At 43.3% G+C, this 17,603-nt stretch overlaps 1 protein-coding gene across 1 annotated transcript; it reads left to right on the top strand.

The window, feature by feature from the left end:
- The first annotated feature begins 2,575 nt into the window (after positions 1–2,575).
- zgc:195001 (tripartite motif-containing protein 16) lies at positions 2,576–16,211 on the top strand. Its single transcript, XM_070551390.1, has 6 exons — positions 2,576–2,644; positions 2,743–2,954; positions 7,067–7,093; positions 7,186–7,248; positions 13,919–14,058; positions 15,475–16,211. Exons 2-6 carry the CDS (start codon positions 2,900–2,902, stop codon positions 15,874–15,876), a joined length of 687 nt encoding a protein of 228 aa, XP_070407491.1. The 5' UTR covers positions 2,576–2,644; positions 2,743–2,899; the 3' UTR covers positions 15,877–16,211.
- The last annotated feature ends 1,392 nt before the right edge of the window (positions 16,212–17,603 follow it).

Here is a 17,603-nt window from a genome sequence, read left to right as displayed (position 1 = left end):
GATTTGTATTTATATAGCTAAACAATAAACTGATCACAGTTATTTCCAATCACTGAAATACTTATTAACAATGGCTGACTCAGTGATTGCAGGGTGCACAGATCATCAACCCTCCACCACCATGCTGACTGAAATACTTAACAATGGCTGACTCAGTGATTGCAGGGTGCACAGATCAGCAGCCCTCCACCACCATGCTGACTGAAATACTTAACAATGGCTGACTCAGTGATTGCAGGGTGCACAGATCAGCAGGCCTCCACCACCATGCTGACAGCCTTGCAAATATGTCCAGTTGGGGCCCATGATATTTGGGGGTCATGAGCGATGAGCCCACATGCTTATTGTTTCTGTTAAATGCAGAGATGTATAACTTGTTTTTTTTCGGGGGGGGGGGGGGGGGGGGGGGGGGGGACTAGTAAATAGACTTGGTGTTGAATGCTGGACTTTATCATTTGAAATTGGTCTTTCAACCCATCACATCTGGCTGCTTGGGGGTGGTTTTATAGCCTTTAGCATGCCTGTCTACCATTTCCTTTCTAATCTACTGAGACAGCTACTTCCATTGCTGTCTCTGGTCCATGTTGAGTGTGGTACACACCATGTCACCAAACAACACAGTGACTACCTGGAGCCATCCATATTTATTGTTGATGAAGTAATAAGTCTGACCTGCCACCAAATGACTTCAACTCTGAATTTAGCCTCCAAATTCTCTAGGACGATCCAACTTCCTACTGAGAGCTAAACTAATGTGGTGAAGAACAAAACAAGCAGCTGCCAAAATCAACCAGTGAAGGAAAAGTAAACTATAACATGACATCATCCTGACAGATCTGAAAAGCCTCCCAGCAGGCTTTCACAGTGTCCCCCCCCCCCCCCCCCCAAGTCCAGCTGTGCCGTATCTTTAGCCTGATAGGGCTTTTACCAGCCAGGCTCAGTGGTAATGGTCACTGCAATATTACACAGTAGTCGCTGAGTGAATAATATAGCAGCCCCTAAACACATCCAGAGGTCATCATGGTACAGTATGGTCAGCGACAGCAGCAGGAGGCAGGTGTTGACATTTGTTTTCATGTCTCACACAGAGGGAGTCTGGTAAACTGGTGCAAGTTAGGTGCTCACGCTTTATTAAAATCCTCCCTCTGACAACAGTCAGGCGCTTTCTCATGACAGCCACTTATTTCCGTAAGAATCAGTTGAGCTGAGAAAAAAAGTCACATTTTATCCTGAAACCAAAAACGAACTTACTCATGTAATAAAGATGGGTTTTGCATCAGATTAGCATTTTTAGTTCTGAGGGCATTTTTTAAGTGATGACAGTTAAATATGCTGTGTGTAGCTGGACACAGTTTCAGTTCAGAACATGAATTATTCATTTTTAAATGACTTTTGGATTTCAAAAAACTACCTAAAGTTTGATTTTATCACAACCTTTTCACTTTTGCAGATGGCAAATCCAAACATCTAACAAAAGTGTTAATCCGTTCCTTTCAGTCAGTCTTTCCCTTTTAGTCCTGACTTTGTTTTTATCTCTTTTTCAGTCTACTTCATTTAATTGCAATCTCTCAGGAAGAAAAATACATGAGCTTGTTTTGTGTTGACACACATCAGACAAGAACCAAGTTAAAGGAGCAATGTGTAAGAATTCTACGGTGAAATCATCACAAAACAGTCTAATGTCTAATAACCGAGGTTACAATGAAACCATGCCTGTTGCAGGTTTGATCCTGGCTCTGACCAGAGAATGCTGTCGTTGTGTTCTTGGGCAAGGCACTTAACCCACCTTGCCTGCTGGTGGTGGTCGGAGGGCCCGGTGGCACCTGTCTTCTTCTGGTGATGATCCAAAATGGGCAACAGCCACAAAACCCACAGAACAGGGGTGACAAAGTATCTATTTGTTTATAAAAATGTACTGCTGTACCCAGATTTGACCATTGAACGTCATTCTTACATATTGCACCTTAAAAATGATCTTTAGGTGCTAAAAAACAAGATTTGCAAACTTGTATTTTAGCACCAAGGTGCTTGTTAGAGACATAAGCTGAAAATCTGTCATAGAATAGATGTTCAGCTGAAAATTTCTCTTTGGGATTTGGGTGGGCTTTTATTCTCTTAAATTTAAAGACCTGGTTTTTGACACACTTCATGCTTTTCGTGTTCATGTTACCAAGCAGCCAAAGTTCAAAGAGTACTTTGAGGAAGAATAAAGAACGTCACGCTTTTTAGCAAGATATACATTCATTATAATGTCTAAGAAATGTTTCATACAGATAACTACATTTAAAACTGAATTTAATGCGTTCATACTAAAAATATGTTTATGCTATGAGCAGTTTGGTACACATTACCCTCAGTCTCTTACACGAACATGCCTGCATGCTACTGACTGATGGGATCTCAGATTGATGACAGCTCCATGGTGAGAAACTGGCTTCTGTCTCACATACTGACGCCTCAGACTCTCCACACAGACGATGAATCCGGGCCAACAGCTTGTGTCATCATTGCTTTAAGAGTTAGCACCTATTCATTCCAAGTTCGGAGAGCCGTAAAGAGCACAAGCCTGCAGTTTGGTTTGTTCAAACTCAAAATTCTGTCGTCATTTCACATCATCTGGGGAGTGTCCTGGTGCACGTGCTTGGTATGTGAATATGTGTGCGTAGTTGGGATATACTCAGTGCTTACCTTTCTCCTCCAGTTTGATTCCAAGTAGAAAGGCTCATAAGTTTCATGTAACAGGACCATCCTTTTGGGTGTCTGTTCAACCCGATCCGACCAGAACCCGTACGTGTTCCCTCCTACCCCATCCTTTATCCCCCTCCCCACTCATTTGGAAGTTCATAAAAGTGACCCTCCGATTAACCACAGTGCACTTTCACCACAACTCTTCCCTTTGATGCCAAACAACACCAGGAGCACCGAGAGAACCATGCCGGTTCCCAAGAAAGCAGGTAAGGAAGCTTATCCACCTGTGAAGCCCATTAACCCATCAGAAATCAGGGGTGTTGCTGCATCAGATTAGGCTCGTTCACACAGCAACATGGTGCAGTTTCCACCAAAAACACGATTTTAACATTCATATATCCTGTGCTCATTGATTACATCTATAATTTCTGCATTTGCTGCATCTCTTGACTTGACTTCAGAAGATTGCATATCACCTAAACGTTTATTCTACTCAACCTTTTTGCAGCGGATCGTTTCATTAACACATCGACACACATCACATCTTTTGTTCATTATGTTTTAGCCATAATTTCAGAGCTATGTGCTGTGATTTATTGCTTGTCAACGTGTTTTATACCCAGTTTATTACATGTTTCCAATAGTGTGCATTTGATATTAAATGTCCATTTGCTGACCATCCCTGCTGCTCAGCCATGAGCCAAACATCCATCCTCACGTTGGATTCTGCCAGTGTCCTCTGGTCTATTAATCATGTCAACAAAACAAAAATCTATCCTGCCAGTGATGGTTCCAGTGTCACAGCCCAGGTTTCAGAGCTCATATTTTTATCTGGTCTCATGTTCCCACCCCCACCCCCACCACTACTAACCACACACACACACCTGTCTCAGCACTCATACCCGTCCTCTAACAGGTAGAATTTTTATTTGATGGTCTTTTGACTCCCGATTGTTGTTTTAGGATATCCTTTAATCCATGCATAACAGCTACCGTAACCCAAGCCACCATCATTACCAGTGGTTACTAAACCCTCCACTGGCCGCCACCGTAATTAAGTGTGAAATGCTGCACAGTAATCCTAGTACCAAAATGCAAAAGCTCATATTGGGGTTATTTATGGCTGCTTGATTGAGACGTTTTGTAACACAGGATGCTCGTCACATTTTGAAATATCAAGTAATTTATTGCGTCAGAAGTTTACTTTGTTAAATGGCTGTACAAGAAATGTGGCAAATCAAATAAACCAATAAGACCATCTGATTAGTGAAGCATAAAAACTCTCTGAACATGACTGGAAAATTCAATTTGGATGCTTCCTGTTGAAGCCAACGGGATTCCCTCTGCTTGTATTAACTCCTTAAAAGGTTTAATATGATAATCATACAAATCTTTTCCAAGAATCCTTCATCCATCCTCCGTGCAGTTTATAGCTGTCCCATCACAACTGGCTCCCAGCCAGGAGATCATGACACTTGACAGGAACCACAGGGATGGGTCTTGGCTACACCTCCCTCATTTTCCTAATCTCACTATCCTCTGATCTTGCTGTCTCTGTGAGATGTTTTGAACCTGATCTGTGCAGATAATGTCACTCTGTCCAACTGAGATGGGAATCTGGGAGAGGAAAGTCTACTTCATGGCTGTCCAACACAAACAGCTCCCATGAATCATCTGGAGATTCACTGCTGACCTTTCAGCTGGACTGTGCTGAGCTGTTAATTCTTTTGAACATGTGCTCAAACAGATCGGCACCGGTGTGGATCTAAATCAAAACACGCATCACAGAAACATTATTCATCTCGGACCTTGTGAAGCTGCTACCTCAAACGTCTTCCGAGAAATAGCTTTGCATAAATGTTATCACTTTTTTATTTTTTATTTTTATGGCCTGGTGCCCTTGAATATTTTCCTGCCTCGCATCGCTCGCAGTCTGTTCTGTGTCCTCTATGTCTCTATAGCTGGGAAGTCAACTCATCAATCCCATAGAGTATCTGTTGATCTCCACGAGGCTGTCCTGCTGATCCCCCTGAGTATAAACAGCCATCCACAAGGGATCTGACACAAATCTGGCATATTCTGTCATCCAACTGGTCTTGAGTTGGATATCGCTTACTGAATTTACCTGAATTTACCCAAAATTACCTGAAGTGTTCGCTTCAACCATGCCGGGATGCTGGTCACTGTGATACTTCTTTCAAAAACCTTTATTAACAACTTTTAAACAAACAGCCAAACAGTTATTTGAAATAAATTTACATGTATTGCTGCTTTGTCTAAACGTTTTGGAGCATCAACTAATCGTCCTAAAATTAACTACTTTTACTGGAAAATACATATTTTCAGAAAAAGGAACTTGACTCTTTTCTCCTGCAGCAATGACTTGTGAGTGATACCCTTGCCCGAGGTCTACATCGCTGTGGACTTGGGTGAAGTGCAGATTAAGGGTGCAATGGGGGCGTGGTCAAATTTGCAACTTGAGAATCAGGACACCCTTCTCACTTGCACCCCTGGCTAGGAACGCACAATTGAAGGGCACAAGGGTGCAAGTGCGAGTATGGGGATTGAGCCTAAGTCTCTAGGCGACGCCATATTGGATGCCATGTTTCCTTCTATGGAAGCCCGTGAGGACAGAATGCATTTACTGATTTGTAACAAATGGTTACAAAACTTTCAGCATTCATAAACATTGTTCTTTTACATATTTACCTCTTCACTCATTGCAAGTGATGAAAGGTAATATGATGTTCTTGTTATTTTGCTGGAGGTTGCACTCCCAAGGATTTTTGACACTAATGGCCATCCGTTGGTAAAGTCTTACTTGAACAAGGAAGAGTTCATGATCAGCCCAGGGACTGTATGCCTAAATCATTCCCCTTGCACTGTATAAAAGCTTCTATAGACCCCTTGAAACATGGGGGGTGGAGGGCTGCGCGCAGGGTTTGGGGGCCACAAAGAGGGGGCCCGCGGGGCTGGCCTGCGGGCTGTCTATTGAGGACCACTGGTCTAGTTGAACTGCCACACTTTTCTGAGTCCTCCACTCATCACACACTCACATATTTAGCAACAGAACACCACTGGTGTGAGGAGTTCTCTGCTCAATAATATCAGAGAAGGAGAAACAGTCGGTTGCTACCACTTCAACTTTAGAACAAACAAACAAAGTCCCAAAAAGAAAAACAGCAATTGAAATCAAAAGACTTCTGGAAGTAGAAAATGGCAACTGGTGTTTAGCATTATCTCGTTTCATCCAGCCTCGATAGTTTCCGGTTCCAGCAGAAGCGTCTCGGGGAAGATACCGGGTGGGGGTGTTTCGGTCAGTTTGCGTTCAAAACCTAGCATGTTGGCAGATTCGCTATAGTAGCTGTAGCTGCTTGGATGAGCTGATAGTGTGGATGTGTTGGGTTTAGGTTTTTTTTTTTTTTTTTTTTTTTTGCCTAAATGTGCTTCACCAACCACATGCCAAATATACCTTCAGATGTGCTTGGGTACCTCAACTTACAAAAAATATAAAGGGTTAGGGTTCACTGGGTGTCACATCATGCAGGCTGAATGTAAAAATTTTGTTAAACCCATATTTCCTGCAATAGCTGCCAAAAGGAAATAGACTGGAAAAAGATTGGGTCAGAAAATTGGGTCAGTATCATCTATGTCACAAAGAAAATTTGTATACATGGCCTCGCACCTTAGCTTGCAACTGCAACTCAGCTAGCAGAGAAGCTAACCATTAGCATTAGCAACTCTTGGTGGAACATGCTCTGACCTGTGTTGCTTGAGTTTATTCCATTCTTTACCCAAGAGAGAGCAGCTGAGGAAGGAATTGATGGAAATGCAATAAATTTGCATATCATGAATATCAATGAGCAAGGCTTGAAATCCTGTTTAACGGCTCCCACTCCTTGGACAAACTTCTACTCCTGAAACAGCACAAGAGCTTTTTTTTACACAGAAATTGACTCATGGCAAATTTACTGAAATAATGAGTGAGTGTGGCCATAAAAGTGAAACTAACACCGTCTGTTCTTAACAAATAGACTCATGGCTCTGTGTTATTTATGTAGATAACTTAAGCTTTGGAAGGTGTTTCATGAATCAGTACGGAGATGACATTGCACACAAGTACACATCTGTGATCTGCAGAAAGTTGGGAGCGGCAGGTGATTTACTGCAGATGAGTGTCTCTGGCAGCAGCTTTGATGAATGAGAAGCTCACAGAAAGATGAAAAGGTTTAAAGTAACCAGCGATAGCACCCCGAGTGTTTTACATTTCAGTCCTTTGTTATATAAGCCCAAGTGAGAAGAATCTCAAGTAGCTGTATTGTAATTCTACTCGTGCACTCTTGGGCTGATGTTACAACTTCTTCTTTTTACGATTCAGGAAGAAAAGGAAGCAGTGCTGCAGAAGGTAAAGAATAACATAACTAAAGATCATCTATGCATGTTATTTTTTTCATCTGAACTCCTGCATTTTAATCAACTTCTTCCATTCCTCCTCAGAAAAGGTACCACCTTATGAGCCAAATATTCCTGAACCAACAACCAGGGCTGACTTTATGAAACGTAAGGCCACTCAATGCCCTTAATGCTTCTAATTAATCACAAAATTATTGAATGAAGTATAAAAAAATGCTATGATGATTAAAGAATTATAAATGTTTGTGAATAATTAGGGACATTTTACTATTAATCTTTCTCACATCATTTATATTATATGTCTTATTTGTTCCTGGAAACTGTTTTAATGAACAGTGTACAATAAAAAATCTTTCTGGAGAGGTGAAAGTTAAAATCAAGAAAGTTTATTTCAGAAACGACTGTGGAACGTTTTGTGTAACAATACCAAGGATCTATGAACTTAAGGAAAAGCTACAGAATGATGCACAGATCTGCATTAATAAATTATATACACTATTGTTATCATCAATAAAGTTTAAAAAATGATGCCAGTCGGGGGATTATTGTTTTACAAAATGTAGGTCAGCTGATATTGTGTCCCATTGCCATAAAATACATGACATTGGTTTGATCCAAAGGGTTCTAATGACGGCAACTGGACTTCTTTGGTTTCTTGAAGATGTTTCACTTCTCATCCGAGGAGCTTTGTCAATTCTAACTGGAATATGGGAGAGTCAAGCTTATAAGATGTGGTTGTCAGTTGTTATTTAATGAGCCAAAACTTCTCTGGGTACCCTGCCTCTCCATCCCCTGATGAGTCATTGGCCTCTATTGAGAGGGAGTTGTTGTGTTTCCTCGGATGCAGTTGCCTTCATTTGAACACTTTGGATTACCATGACCTGGATGACTGAGAAACTTCACCAACAGATGTTGGTATAAAACTCACTCCAGTAGCTCAGACGTGTCTGACCTATAAAATCATTTGTTAGAGAATAATACTCTGTTTCATGTTTTGTACAATTAAAACCAAAAATGTAGACTAAAACCTTTTCGAGATTTAGTCGACTAAAACTGGCTAAGACTAAAATGCATTTTTGTCATCAAGACTAAGACTAAATCTAAGATGCCCGCCAAAAACAACACTGCCTGAAACGCCCTAAAAACATCTCCCCTGAATTGGCCATACCATTAGTAGAGTGCGCTCTGACCCCTTGGGGCAGCTGAGAGCCATTAACACTGTAACACAGGGAAATGGCCTCCACAGTCCAATGAGAAAGTCTTTGCCTTGACAAAGCTTAACTCTTGGAGGGTTTGGCGAAACACACAAACAGCTGGCTTGATAGTCGGAAAACTGGAGTCCACATAAGCCTGTACAAAGCGAGCACATGCAATGCAACCTCCTCTTCTCCTGGAATCGTAGGTCAGTGGGATGACCTTGGGCATATGTGCAGTATTTGGACACAGAGCAACCCTAGACTCGTCTGTTGAAATTTGCAGACAGGAAGAGTAAAACAAAAGAGCATGAAGATCCCCAACCCGCTTAGCCGATGCCAGGGCAAAGAGCAGGGCTGTTTTATAAGATAGGAACTTCGTGTCAACCAACTTAATTGGCTCAAATGGAGGACCACAGAGGGCCCCTAGAACCAAAATGAGATCCTAGGAAGAGACAGAAAGTCTAACAGCAGGCCTCAGCTTGTGAAATCCCTTCAAGAACCATAAAGTAAAAGGGTGAAACCACAGGAAAGCCCTGTTAAAAGACTCTTGCCAAGCAGAAATGGCCACCAGGTAGAGCTTCAAAGTGGAGAATGATAAGCCCTTGTCCAGTTGCTGTTTCCAGTTGGAGTTCTGCGAAGGAACCATGGACCTGCTCAGACACAACTCCCAAAAACTTTCCACCTACAGGCATATAGACCCTTAGTGGTGCATTCTCTCGAGCTCTGAACAGTATCCACCACAACCAGGGGAAGACTTTCATGCCTGTAGTTTCCACAAGTGTGGATGAGGGTGCAGCATCTCTCCCTGGGCTTGAGACAGACGTTTCTGCCAGATGTTGCCCTTGAGGCTAAAAATAACAATAACAACAACTTGACATCAATCATGGAGAGGAGGGAACAAAGGAGTGGACAGTAGAGAGGGGGGGACGGGTGCAGGGAAGGTGCTAGTTAAGAAGATGCTTTCTGAAGAGCAGGGTCTTCAGAAGTTTCTTGAAAATTGAAAAGGAAGCCGCTGTTCTGGTAGTGCTTGGAAGGTCATTCCACATTTGTAGAACGATGCATGAGAAGAGTCTGGATTGTCCTAAGCGTGGTGTAGGCACTGCTGGCCGACGATCCTGTGATGACTGGAGCGGCCGGGCCGAGACGTAAGCCTTTGCAAGAGGATTCAGGTAGATGGGAGCCGTACCATCCCGGACTTTGTATGCTAGTGTTAGCAATTTGAATTTGATGCGTGCTGCTAGCGGTAGCCAGTGGAGCTCAATGAACAGAAGGGTGATGTGTGCTCTTTTTGGCTGATTGAAGACCACACGTGCCGCTGCGTTCTGGACCATTTGAAGAGGTCTCACAGTACAGGCTGGAAGGCCAGTTAGAAGGGCATTGCAGTAATCGAGGCGGAAGATGACAGTAGATTGCACCAGGAGCTGGGTGGCATGTTGTGTTAGGTATGGTCTGATCTTTCGTATGTGTGTGTTTGCAAGTGACCCAAACAGATCAACCACCACCATCCTGCCAAGCCATGTCCAGATCTGGGACACCACAAGTCGGTGAACCCTCCATTACCTTGCCAGAGGTCCATCACTGGAGAGCAGGTCTATCCCATGGGTCATGCAACAGGGGACATAAGCTGCTCTGAGACAGGAAATTCTGATTGCACTAATATAGCGATGCGTGGGTCAGATTTTTCAGAGGAAGAGAGAGTTCTAGCACATGCTGGCCTCTCAGGTAATGACTGAAAAGTATTAGGGCCAGACACATGGCTGACAGGTCTAGATAGTTTATACGGAACCCCAATTGTGTTGGGGACCATATGTCCCTTACTGCTATAACCTCATACAGAGCCCCCCAGTCTTTCACAGAAGCATCTGTGGCCACCACCACATGCTTGGACACCCTTCCAATTGGAGAACCCTGGTGGAGCAACCTGGTTCTCTATGAGAGAACAGCCACTATGTAGGCCCTGGGGATGGTCAACTTCCGGTAAAGATGACACGAGGGACAGAGACTGTGAAAGCGTATCCAATGCTGGAAGTGTCGCACCCCACCTATAACCAACCGAGAGGCACCATGGCTATAGTGGAAGCTATCATGCCCACCAGCTGTAAAGCTGTGAGGAGTGTTAGTTTGGCTCCCAGTTGGAAGTGGGTCATGTGGCTGTGAAACGCGGCTATCCAGTGACCCGAGAGTCTTACCAACCAAGAACATATTTCTAGTCTGAGGAAGGAAACACTCTGGCTCGGTTCTAGGGACCTCATCTTATAATCTACGGAGGAAAGCCTAGGGCTCAAACATGAGAAAGAAACTGGGAAACATGAGCCTCCGCACGCAACCGAGAACCCGCTACCAGAACCCAATTGTCCAAGTAGGGAAGAAAGCGGATGCCGCTCTCTCTGACCTTTACTGAACACTGGAAGCAAAAGCGGCGCAGAATGGCAGTGGAATGGCACTGCTTCAAATAGAATCCATTATAATCTATGGAGTTTAACAAACCAGCTGCGACGCAGCAATTTTCAGAAGTGGCACGCCGCATCGCTAAAGAAAGGATCGGATTCTATTTTTTTCCTCGAGCCGCTTCTAGGATGCTTCAATTACTGCAATCAACACAGGGCTAGACAGTAAATCACACACAGTTTCAGTGTAAAATCCCCAGTAATTTTCTTAATAAAAGTATTGCAGCGAGACCTAATGGCTTATTAACTCACAACATCCTTCCAGAAGTGCAGTGGTGTGTTTTCATGGCTTTGTAGAAGAACAACATCATATATGACATCAAACAGAGATATCAAACGGGATTTGTTCATTTTGGTTTAATGGCAGATTGCATAAACAAAACGTGACCTGAAGTCTTGTGGGATTGCACGATCACACAAGTTGAATGAGGAGCACGGCAGAGAAGCCGCTTCGCTGGTGAGGGTCTCCCGGTGTGCACTTCAGTGCAGTGGTTGTTGCGAGTAAACCATTCCACTGCCGTTCCGCGCCACTTTTGCTTCCAGTGTGCAGTAGGCATGAGAGGTGCTAAAGCAGCTTCCAGGCATTTGGAAAAGGTGCAGGGAGCTAGGGCTGATCCGAGTTGGAGAACCAAATATTCGTAGGCTTGCCCTTCAAATGTGAAGCACAGGAACTGCCTATGATTGGCATGAATCTCCACATTAAAATATGCATCCATGAGATTGATTGGAACAAACCAATCTCCATGGCTGATGGCCTTTGGCTGCTGCTTGAGCATTAGCATTTTAAAAAACTGTACCTGCACAAATAGTTGTTTAGTATACACCAATCCAGAATTGGACGATGCTCTCCACCTCTTTTCGGGACAACAAAGTAATGGTTGTATCAACCCTTTGTGACAAGGTGAGCATCCTGACACTGTATCCAGATTGATTATGCGCCCTAGCTACTTAGCCACAGTGTGGCAAGGTGAAGAAACGAGGGTCCGGGTGGGATTCGATCCCTAGACTCCCGGGTAAGAGTCATGCGTGCTAACCAGTTAGCCAAAGGGGCATCCCCATGGCCAAGTAGCCAGGGCGCATGATCAATCGGGATACAGTGACAGGACGCTCACACTGTCACAACAGGGATATCCCTTTGGCTGACTGGTTAGCGCACATGACTCTCACCCGGGAGTTTGGCGATTGGATCCTGCCCAGGCCCTCGTTTCTCCACCTTGCCACATCTTGTTTGTTTACTTGAGGGGAACTGCTCGAACAGCTCTTTTTGTTAACAGCCTAAATTTCCTCTCTCAACATGACCACTGCACCTGCATTCATAATATTGTGCACAACCGCAGTGAACACAGGTGGTCCGACCCGGGATTGTAATCGGCGGTAACTGTGCACTCGACCCAGCGGGACACAGCGCATGCATGCCAGAGAAAGGTTCTCAGTAACCTGGCTGCTCAACACTGTTGTGATGGCACCATTGCATTCTAGTGGAGCGGAATGGCTCCGCACCTTGTTTATGACAGGCGTTCTGAGCTCCATGTCCAGGTGACCTGGACCCGCTAAAACCTCTCCAGCTGTACAGCGGAAAACCTGCACTGCACAGACGGTAAATAGCAGGTCCACTCTTCATGTCTTCAAGAAACAAAAGAAGTCCAGTTGCCTTCATTTAAACACTTTTGGATTACCATAACCTGTATGACTGAAAACCTTCACCAGCCTTGCAAGACCGCTAGCGTCTGAGCTGTACAAAGCCGCAGGAGCCGACTCGGAGAGCATAGGGCCCTGCTGCAAACCCGCAGCGTCCCCCAGGACACATTGGAGGAAGTTCATGTGCTGATCGAGTGTGGGACAATGGAGCTAGCGACAGAACTTGCACGTCTCTGGGTCTGTGAGCACTCTCTTGGCATGAAGAATCCACAGGCAGACAGGACAGGTGTCGTGCAGGTGCTTCTTGTGGAGAAAAAACCCACAGCCCTGAAGAAAAAGACGCGAAGCAGACTTTCACCTAGCGGAATCTAACACAGTGCTCATGGTGCAACACAAAGACGAGTGGCAGAAGCGAACGAGCACAGTGGCAGAAAGCTTAAAGAGCCATGAAAAGGTAGCCCTTGGTGGATGAGCACTGACCAGAGGGCTGCAGAATCAACTCCAGTGAGCAATTTTCAATAGCATAGCTAACAATAGTTTCTTTGTACTTACGTGTTATCAGCGAGGTGAAGAGCGTGAGAACTGAAAAATGCCAGTGACACGGGGGGCTTGTAGGTAGAAGGCGAGGCCACCACCCAGCGTCACTGGCATGTCTTTACAGGCGTGATTAGATGTGTCTTCAGCCAGGCCACACAAGGGTGTGATGTCCCACAGTACCTTGGTTGTACCAAGTGAATGGACTGAAAGTATGTTTAGAAGATGAACGTTTTACTATGTGTGGCAAGGTGGAGAAACGAGGGCTCGGGCGGGATTCAATTCCCAGACTCCCGGGTGAGAGTCATACACTCTAACCAATCAGCCAAAGGGACAGCCCCTTGGCCAAGTAGCCAGGGCGCATGATCAATCGGGACATTGTGACAGGACGCTCACACTGTCACATCTTCCCCCCTCTTTCCACAAGCACGTCCTCGTGCTCCCGCACAGGCTGCCACAAACTTCACATCCATGGACCTACTTGACAGTACTACATGGATCCTGCCAACAACGCCAAATGTGGCAAGGTGGAGAAACGAGGGCCCGGGCCGGATTCGATCCCCAGACTCCCGGGTGAGAGTCATACGCTCTAACCAGTCAGCCAAAGGGACAGCCCCTTGGCCAAGTAGCCAGGGCGCGTGATCAATCGGGACATTGTGACAGGACGCTCACACTGTCACATATGGGTTTGACTGCAAAAATGTGCTTTAGTTTCAAAATGTTAATTCTAAAAACAAACAAAAGAAATAAGGCACCTCTGTTTTTATTCCAAGATTTTCTCGTTAAACATGTATTAGTCTGGGAAAAAGTCTAAAATCAGCAAACAAAGTTTTTAATTCAGATTCAGCAGCCTCTCTACATCCAGTTGAGCTTCCAGAAAGTCATTTAGCTCAATGCACAACTATCTTGATGACATTTTTTTGGAGCTAACACAATTTGTTTAAATCACTGCCCTCATGCTTCCATTCTCTGCCTTCATTTTTACCCCTACAATCTGCTCAGACTGGCTCCCTGTTTCTCTGGATGATAAAACCGCACAGAAGCTTCTGTGGATTTCTGAGGGTGGCTCTAAGGTGGCTCGTACAGCTGATGCAGTCTGTCCGTATCCCAACAGGCCTGAGAGATTTGACCACTCACCACAGGTAAGGCCTGGAGATGGATGGGGAAACACTTTCATTAGAAGCTTAAAATGCTAAAGTCCTGAGTTGTTTCAGGCATAAAGTTTTATTACAAGCTCACAAACCTATTTCAAGTACCATAATATTACTAACAAGGAGCCATTGCATTCACATTTTGATTATTCGTATTTTTGAAAAATAACCAAGGCTTAATGCTCACAAAACATGATCATCAGCATATATGCAAACCTTCAAAAGTGCACTAAGAATGCTGTTAGATGGTAGTGAAGCACAGTGGTCAAAAAAACTATTCTACCAATTCTCAAACTCATCTGAATTAAAGTTCCCGCCTACACAGATCTTACTATGCTCTGAATTTTTTTATTTTGAAAAACAAATTCAGGCATTTTGCACATTCAGTAACTGCACTGCTGCAAACTATCAGTTTTACAGTAGCAAAACTCCAAAGTATTGGTGACTGGCAGTAAAATGAGCACAAATAATGTGGGATGTCCAAAATTATCAGCATTGGCATTAAAATATAATATAGAAAATTATCGGTATAGGTCCTACTTGACACAACCTTTGCATACCATGCACATATTATACATCAAACTCTTCAGCTACTGCTACTCCCATACAAAATTTACAGAATATGACAGATCCTATGTGTAGTTTTTGAGATATGTCAGTAGAAAAAAAATTGTGAAATTTGCTCTGTGTAGTGGACGTTTGTCAGGATTATCTCAGGGAGAATGCAATTCAGCTGCTGTTGGAGACTATTACTATGGCACTTTTTTCCATTACCTAAATTAAAGTAGAAATCTGGAGTTCTCCCCTTCCAGGAATTGTTTTTTTTTAATCAGTAGATAGTATTACCATGTACTATGATGTAATACATCCTGTTTATGCTAAGCCCATCCCATAGCGCTGCTTGCAATTTGAATTGAGTGCTGCTCATTACCAGTTAATAGCGTTGGACATCTGTTTACATACAGATGTCAGTAACAGTGTGTGTACACATTTGCACAGGTACCTAGACTGATGCTGAGTTGGCGACATTTCTTATGAACAAGTCTTAAAAAAATACATATATACATATGTATTAGGATAAAGTACATAACATGAGAATAATAATTGTTAAACAATGTGTTTTAGCTCTGTTGGCCAGCTAGAGGGCCGTGTTCATGCACATCATGCATTGTGCGTAATGCACCAAGCGGCCGGGGGGGGGGGGGGGGGGGGGGGGACTAGCAAATCAGGCGATCCATAATTTCCAACAATTATAGTACAAATATGAACGAATGATCACCTAAAAGGTACATTGAGTGGTTGTCCTGGGATTGGATACCTTCCTTTAGTATTCCCTTTCACTTCAAACTCGAGGCCTCGTCTTTCATTCTAATGTTCACACTAGCTTTGCCATTTCTTATCTTTCAGGTACTTTGTAAGGAAGGGCTGCAGGGCTATCGAGGGTACTGGGAGGTGGACTATGACGGTTGGGTGGTGATCGGAGTGGTCTCTGAGAGTGCTCCCCGGAAGAGCCAGGAGGGGCCCTGCGGCCTTGGTGAGAACAGCAGCTCTTGGGGCGTTGGCTGGTCAGGTTCCTGCTACCAAGCCTGGCACAATGGTGACAACATTGACATCCAGCTCCCCCAGTCCATCACCATAGGTGTTTATGTCGACCAGCCGGCCGGCATCATTAAGTTCCTCTCAGTGGGGGGAGAGGCTGAGGAGGTCCAACTAATCCACAAGTTCAAGGCCAAGTTGACAGAGAAGGCTTTCCCAGGGTTCTGGATTGGCACAAATTCTTCCTGCCTTCTCCGAAAACAGGGGCAGTGAGTGACTGGTCAGTGAAATTAGTGTTTGTGGTTGGCAAACATATTTTTAGAAAAATGCCAGGGGATTAAAATCAAATATTGTGATGCTTGGGGAACAAGAGTAGAAGCTTGGAAAGGAGTAGATTGTTTGTGCTGTATGGGAATGCATGAAAACAGCTTACAGAGTTCAGATCACATCCAAACATGCATAAATGCTTCATTTCATATTGTTTCTGTGCTTTTCTTATCTGTAGAATGGTAAAACTGTGTGTTTTCATTACACTTACCTTGACAGTTGTGTCTGTATTTTTTTATTTGCTGAATGTAGCCAATAAACTCTACTTCTGTGTAATTATACCCACATCTGTGTGTGTGCATTGCTTCAACTCATGCAGCTCACCAACACCCCCTACAGGACAAGAAAATTAACACAACTGTCTATAGAAAGAAGTCTTTCCTCTTGGTGTTGCTCCTTTATTTGAAACATAAAAGTACTTAACGGAACATTTAACCATTTTTGAAATATCAAACAGGTAGACTTTTAAACCATCTCTCCCTCTCTCTCTCTCTCTCTTTCAGGCATTTCAACAACACATTCAAGCAAATGAAACAAAAATGAATACCATCACCTATAAAGCAGAATTGGTTTACAATCATTCTGACAGTCAGTCATTCACTGGAGAAATTAAAAAGTAGGCATGTAATGAGAAGGTGCTGGTGTCTTCTGCTCACATTTACAAAAGCCATAAGTTTCATGTTAAACCCGCCATCTTTCTGCTCCGTAGAAGAAAACACACAGAGCCTGTTGGTCACCTGAGCTGATACTGACTGGAGATGACAAAAATGACTAAATTGTTATTTTTGAGCAGGAACTGAAACACAAAGACAGAACTTATCTTTTTAAACAGAGAATTTTGGTAAAATTACTTTAAATCCAACAGACTGATGCAAACAAAAATACCCTTCAGCTCTGATATCTAAATAAACATGAAGCTGGACCCACGCAGGGTTCTGATTTCTATGACTAATCAATGTTTTTAAATTACAATTATGAGCAATTTCTTACTCTGCCGATAAATTAAAGTTTTTGGTGTTTTTCTGCTTGTCGAGGTCTCACATTGGTTACAGATTAATCTTTAATAAGTTTTTACTTCATGAACAATGTGAGAAAACATGTTATTAATAGACCTGATATATTTATCCTCCTTGTTCATTTGGCAGCAAAATCCCAAAGCTTGGCTTCATTTGCAACCTGCTAAGAGAAGGTATTTCATTATATCAGCCTCACTGATCTTCACAAAGGTTGTGTTTTTATTTTATTTTGGTTTAAGGAAAAGAAATCCACTCCCCTATATGCTGGCGTTAAATAAGGGGCAATATAAAATAGTTGGCTTTCAAAAATAGTTCATTTGAGATTTAAAAACTTCTGGTGTTTAAATTACAAACAAGGTTCTTACAGCTGCTCAAGCGTGTTTTTGCTCCAAGTATAACTCCATACCCAGTCAAATGATTCCAAGAATTTTTAAATTGGCAATCAGCACCAGTTTCACACATTTCCCAGCTCCATCACCTGGTTTATGTACCATAACTCAATAGAACTGACTTGTTCATTTCAGTCAGGCGTGTAAAAGCAGGAATCGTCTCAAACATGTCGGCAGATTACAAAAACCAGTCATGAATCTCAGGTTTTGTGTTCAAACGTCAACTAAAGTCCCGTTTAAAGCTCGCACAATAGGGGTTTCATGACTT

Source organism: Nothobranchius furzeri, chromosome 5, assembly GCF_043380555.1.
Source record: "Nothobranchius furzeri strain GRZ-AD chromosome 5, NfurGRZ-RIMD1, whole genome shotgun sequence".
NCBI classification, from domain to species: domain Eukaryota; kingdom Metazoa; phylum Chordata; class Actinopteri; order Cyprinodontiformes; family Nothobranchiidae; genus Nothobranchius; species Nothobranchius furzeri.
This window is presented reverse-complemented; position numbering and strand designations above follow the sequence as displayed.